General features: G+C 41.6%; 1 protein-coding gene across 1 annotated transcript; it reads right to left on the reverse strand.

Annotated features, from left to right (window-relative positions):
* Nucleotides 1-393: 393 nt before the first annotated feature.
* Nucleotides 394-1290, reverse strand: EV420DRAFT_1487109 (uncharacterized protein; the record flags this gene model as incomplete). The annotated part of the gene is made up of 3 exons (XM_060470487.1): nucleotides 394-681; nucleotides 784-1001; nucleotides 1131-1290. The coding sequence occupies 3 exons, from the start codon at nucleotides 1288-1290 to the stop codon at nucleotides 394-396; spliced, it is 666 nt and encodes a 221-aa protein (XP_060322589.1).
* Between the last annotated feature and the right edge of the window lie 4285 nt (nucleotides 1291-5575).

A 5575-nucleotide genomic window follows, 5' to 3' on the forward strand; every position in this document is an offset into this window, starting at 1 on the left:
CAGTCCCATGATCGAGATTGAGCACAAACTACCGCAAAGTGGATAGTATAGTGCGAGTCAGACACATGTAAGATGAGGGGTGGATGACTTAGATAGTTATGTAGCAGGGAGTTATGACTGGGTAGTATAAACCTTAGCTGTAGCTGGGGGTTAAGCCAGCGTAGGCTGCTACTTAAATACACATTTTGTATGCTATAAATAATACTGTGGGACTGTTTCAGTAAAACGGATAATAGTTCATAAGCAGGAATATATAAGAAAATGAATAAAGGTGAATAAACCATGACACAAATGCATCAACGCATTTTTTCCAACACATGCACAATAACACACATGCACATGCATTTAATGCAAACACAGCAAACACACTAAAGCATCAGATAAACACCAAATTCACCATGCCCCACATGCATGGATATGATGACATTTGTTGCTGAAATGGCACTCCCCCCAGTTGTAGTTTCTGCAGACCTCATCAGAGATGCCTGCACTCTGATTTGGCAACATTGGTTTTGGCTTCATCACAATCTTCTTGGATATATCTGCTGCATCCTGGACAACAGCAACCCCAACTGAGTCGATGTATGCTGTCTTTTCATGCACAAACTTGTGGAAGTCTGAGAACAGGACATCCCACCTCAAGCTAATGATGATACATGCGGCATGGTCATAGTTGATGACCTGATAATGGAGGGAAGAGTAGCAGACACTGGAAAGTTTGTTGATATGTCACAGGTATGCATTGAGTTCACGCATCCACAATGGGAAAGCAAAGAGCACCACCTCAGTGTATGCCTCCCATGTGATGTCCCAATGACCATGCTGAGTGATCTTGTTATTGGATTTCATGGAATCAAGAGCAATTGAAACCCCTTCACTGATTTCTACAGTTACTTCCTTGTCTATGGTTGCTGAGTTGATGCTTGAGAAAATTTCATCAAAGTCTACTGCATCATCCTGGAGAATAGCTGTCCACAGCTTTTCAGGCAGGCTAGGGCAGTCTAGTGACATTCAGAGGTCTCATTTTGACTTCTTTATGTTCTTCCTGTAGACTTGGATGAGTCAACGAATTTTGGTGACTTCCGGGCAAAGTGTAGGTTTCACCCCCATCAATCTAGGGAAGTGCCAACCATAGGAAGAGCGGAGTTTGTCTGAGTCTGAACCTGATCCAGAAGAAGACTTGGAGGATGTAGTAGTATCCTTGTGGTGTTTCCTGCGCTTGTGCTGCACTTTCCTCTTCCTTTTCTTGGTCTGCTCTCCAGAATTGCTCTCATTCTGTGTCAGTTTCATCCTCTGGCTGCCTTCTTAGTCTGTGCAATGGACCAGGAGAATTTTGCAAGCAACACTTGTGAGTTGCATTCAACTGTGGTTCATTTGCATTCAACTCAAGTTCAATTGTGTTTGCTTGCACTTAACTTGCATGCATTTGCACACATATGGATACATTTGTTTGTGTGGCCTATGAATACTTAGTGCTGTCTTAAAGATGCTAGTAAACTGTGTCTTATCTTGATCATCTACTTACTGTTCTGAGTTCCTGGATATGTCCCACCAGGTCAATGTCACTTACTATGCCTCAGGAAAGCCATTGAATAATATGAAAATGCTATAAATGTATAGGTGTTAGCTACAAAAAGAGATCCCTCCATCACAGTGACATTTCACTTCAAAATGACTAAGAAATCTTACCCTTTTTTGAACTTGGTGGGATGAACAGGTTCTCAAATGAACGAAACTTGCTTATGCATCTCACAAAGATGTCATGCATGCATCCCAAAGTCGAACACAAGCCTTAAGTAGATGCACGCATGCATTCTGCAAAATAAAGCATGCAGTTGGAAATGAAATGCAAGCGAGCAATGGCAGCTCACAATTGGCTTGTAAGTGTGATGGAGTTGTGACAACATGTAACATTTGTGTTCGACTAGAGTTGAACCATCTTAACTGTTTGTCACTTCTGATATTTCTGAGCAATTGGCATCTAGTCATCACATCTGTGCTTGTTTGATATTCCTATGATATATCTGCTATTGAATTTGACCCTCTCTGTTGGGATTTGGCAATCCAGCATCATGCCAAAGTTGCTTATTAAGGTAGAAGTCTTAGGAAAAGCATGGAACATTCTAGTAAAAGTATATTTAGTATAAAAGTAGGTACTGTAGAGTAGATCCTCATGTGTTTGCAGAGCTCAGCCAAGCACAATACTATTGGCTTGCTACTGCACATGTGATACTGGGAACAAACTGAGATCCCATTTTCCAACACTCTCTGACCAGCAACCAACATTTAACTTAGCTTCTTCAACTTCCTTCCTCCAAGTCCATCCATGCCTTATGCAAATTTTCTTGGGATTAGAATCCTCTATCGACCACTTTTAAGATAGATTATTAATTTACTGGATATATTGGGTCAAAGAATCGCTTCATAGCTTGATTTTTCGGCTCTTGAGTTTTGGTTCTGAACTTTGAGAGAGCATCACCTCAAAATAACATTCAACTTTCTGGTCTTTGTCAAAAGGTATTATATCTCTCTGCATCTAACAGCATTGACTAAATTCTGGTGTTATTTTCATACAAGAAATCTCAAGAAGTTCTTTGTCATGCTTGCATGCACAAATGTATGCTTGCAAGTGTGCTTGCAAAATTCTATATGCCCATGATGCTGCATGATGTGAGCAAGAACTTGTTGCACATAGGGCCATGAAAGAGGTTCAGTCATTTTAGGACCTAGGTCTAATTTCACTGCCACTTCCCCAACGATCCCATAGAGCAGTGTAAGGGTCTGGGATTTGGTTCTCTTGGCATCATGGAAATCTTGGACTATGGACTTGAGGGATGCAACAATCTCATCACTGAACTGAGGTGTGTCACCGGTGTCAGACATTGCCAAGGAATGATGATATGGAGGAGAGGATGGAATATGATAATATTCAATAGTAACTGAAAAAACTACAACGAGTCTGATAACAGGACTGTGAGAAGGTGACTGAGAGAGTGACCCTGCAAGCTTACCTGGTAGGACAGTGAGAGGGTGACTGAGAGAGTGATGTGGCTCCTCTCCATGCTGCACTGTCTTACCAGGAACTGATCAAGAGACAATTGTGAGAACCTGGTCTTTGAGCAAATGTCAGGTTAAAATCTCCATGAGGATCTCAGTCCTTCAAATGGCACTGTGAGGATCCCAGTCCCCTGGATAAGTTGATCTGGCATCCTAGTGCCAATATCCATTCTGCCCTCACCACAATTAGACTTGCATAAAGCAAGCTTTAAACCCTTTTTTTTTGGTTGAAAATTCTTGGATCATATTTGAATTGATTGAAATGGTACAGTATTTTGGACATTTCTGACATAGCCAGCCCAGAAGGCCATTGTATTCATGTTCAAGGAAATCCAGTTGAAGGGTGAGTGCATGAACTTGATTATGGTTGATTAGCCTCCTCACTCTCTGCAAGGGCTGGATACTGAGGTTTTTCCAGTCCATAAACTGGCCTGCAGTCATCAAGAGGATATAGATGTCACAGTAGCATGGAGAAAAAGAAGCACACTTTCTTTGCTTCTCTGGGTGCCAAACAATCATAGCGTGCAATGGGTCTATGCATACCTAGTGTCTAGGGTACATGCATTCAATCAAGCACCTTGTCGTAACCTTAATTGTGATCCATCTCCCATCTCCATTGCCCCCTTTCTGGAATTCTTTCAACAGAAAGTCTACATCTGAAACAAGTCTTTGTTCTGAAATCAGTGACAGAGCATCAAAAGACAATGGAAGATTAGTGTTGTTGAGGTCGCAAAAGATTCAGGTTTGGGACAGTAAGCAATGGACCGGAGATGGGTTGTATTCTGCAGGATGCTTTAAGGGTGAATTGTTTATATTTCCTGTTGTAGCGTTCTGACACTGCAGTTGTTCCGATTCAGTGAAGTTGGGCCAGGATATGCCTCACAAGACTAGATGATGTACTTCCTCATTCCTGGTATAAAATTTTCTTTCTTCTCTCTGCTCCTAGCTAACATGCTGTTTCCATGACAGCTCTCTTTCTCCATATGATCTGGACCACAGCTGACTAGTTTTGAGATTATTGGCATTCACAATAATATTGGCTGTGATTGTTGGAGGGTACAACCCTCCACCAGAAGGATGGCAAAGTTGGACATCAATAATCCTGGCCAAAAATAACTCATCTGGATGTTTCTTAACTGAGTACATCACTGTTCCTGTTTGTTCTTCTATGACTCATGTTGATACTTAGTGTCTTTGTTGGAAAACAGGAGATCAGTTCATTCCCAGTATCACATGTGCAGTAGCAAGCCAATAGTATTGTGCTTGGCTGAGCTCTGCAAACACATGAGGATCTACTCTACAGTACCTACTTTTATACTAAATGTACTTTTACTAGGATGTTCCATGCTTTTCCTATGACTTCTACCTTAATAAGCATCCTCAGCATGATGCCGGAATGCCAAATCCCAACAGTCTTCACTGTCTTCAATGGAAAAGAACCAAACTACATGCATAACAACTGTGTTCCTTGGTATGTAACCCACTTCCCATGAATGAAAGATATCTTCATTCTTGCCCTAGATCATGAACTCTTCGTCTTTCAGTGTCGTAGGATTCCGAAATATATTTCTCCAACCCTGGCTCTACTGTGAAGTTTACACTCCCTATCGATTGAATGACCAACAACATCCACTATGTGATTAAACCAGAAGGCAATGAAGGATTATGTCATCTCATGGACCTTCGAGGTTCCAGAACATTGATGGTGTAGATTACATCGAAACATGTGAGTGTAGGTCATCCTCTTTCACTGGAATTCCCTAATTCTTCGTGTAGATGCATGGAATATACTCATGTCGGTCACCACTGAAGGCTGCTTTCATTTAAAAATAGACTGAATTTCATGAGAATTTGCATGGCAAATATTTGGCCTGGACATATGCTAGCAGTGGGTGCTCACACTTCTTTCATAGAGGCCCTCCTTCTATTTCCTATGATCTGTGGGATGCAGAATGTATATTTTCCACCTCGGAATGGATTTATGCAGTGCCAAATCGCTTCTTTAGTTGACTGTATGTTGAGATACTCTGATTAAATGATGACTTTCAACTCACATGCAAAATTTTAGGTCTGTATTTGAGTACATTGAAATGAAAGATTACAAAGTTCCTAACTCTTCTGCATGCATGGTACACGATTGTCAGCAGGGGAGATCCTACGTGCGAAGACGGCATTGCCAAACCCGGATGATGTACACCTTCTCATCCAGCGCAATCAGACACTGCTGAGTTGATGACAACTGCGTAATCGTCTCAGGCACAAAACCTTCATCAACATGGCTCGTAAACTACATCGAAGACCATCTTATTTGATGCTGTAATATGTTCACCAGTCCAGAAATTTCCGAGCTGGCATTTCTCCCTGGAATGAAAGGCATAGAGCAAGACACCATGTTAGAGGCAATGGGAAAAAGATAAGCTAAAGAATGGTATGCACCGGAAGGATGCTATCTCTTTACTCGGTGAGTAGTGGAGAGTGTGGGTTCGAGGAGATCTCTGCCATTTTTCAGTGATGCTGG

The sequence above is a fragment of the Desarmillaria tabescens genome (assembly GCF_030435595.1).
Source record: "Desarmillaria tabescens strain CCBAS 213 chromosome Unknown EV420scaffold_111, whole genome shotgun sequence".
Classification (NCBI taxonomy): Eukaryota; Fungi; Basidiomycota; class Agaricomycetes; order Agaricales; family Physalacriaceae; genus Desarmillaria; species Desarmillaria tabescens.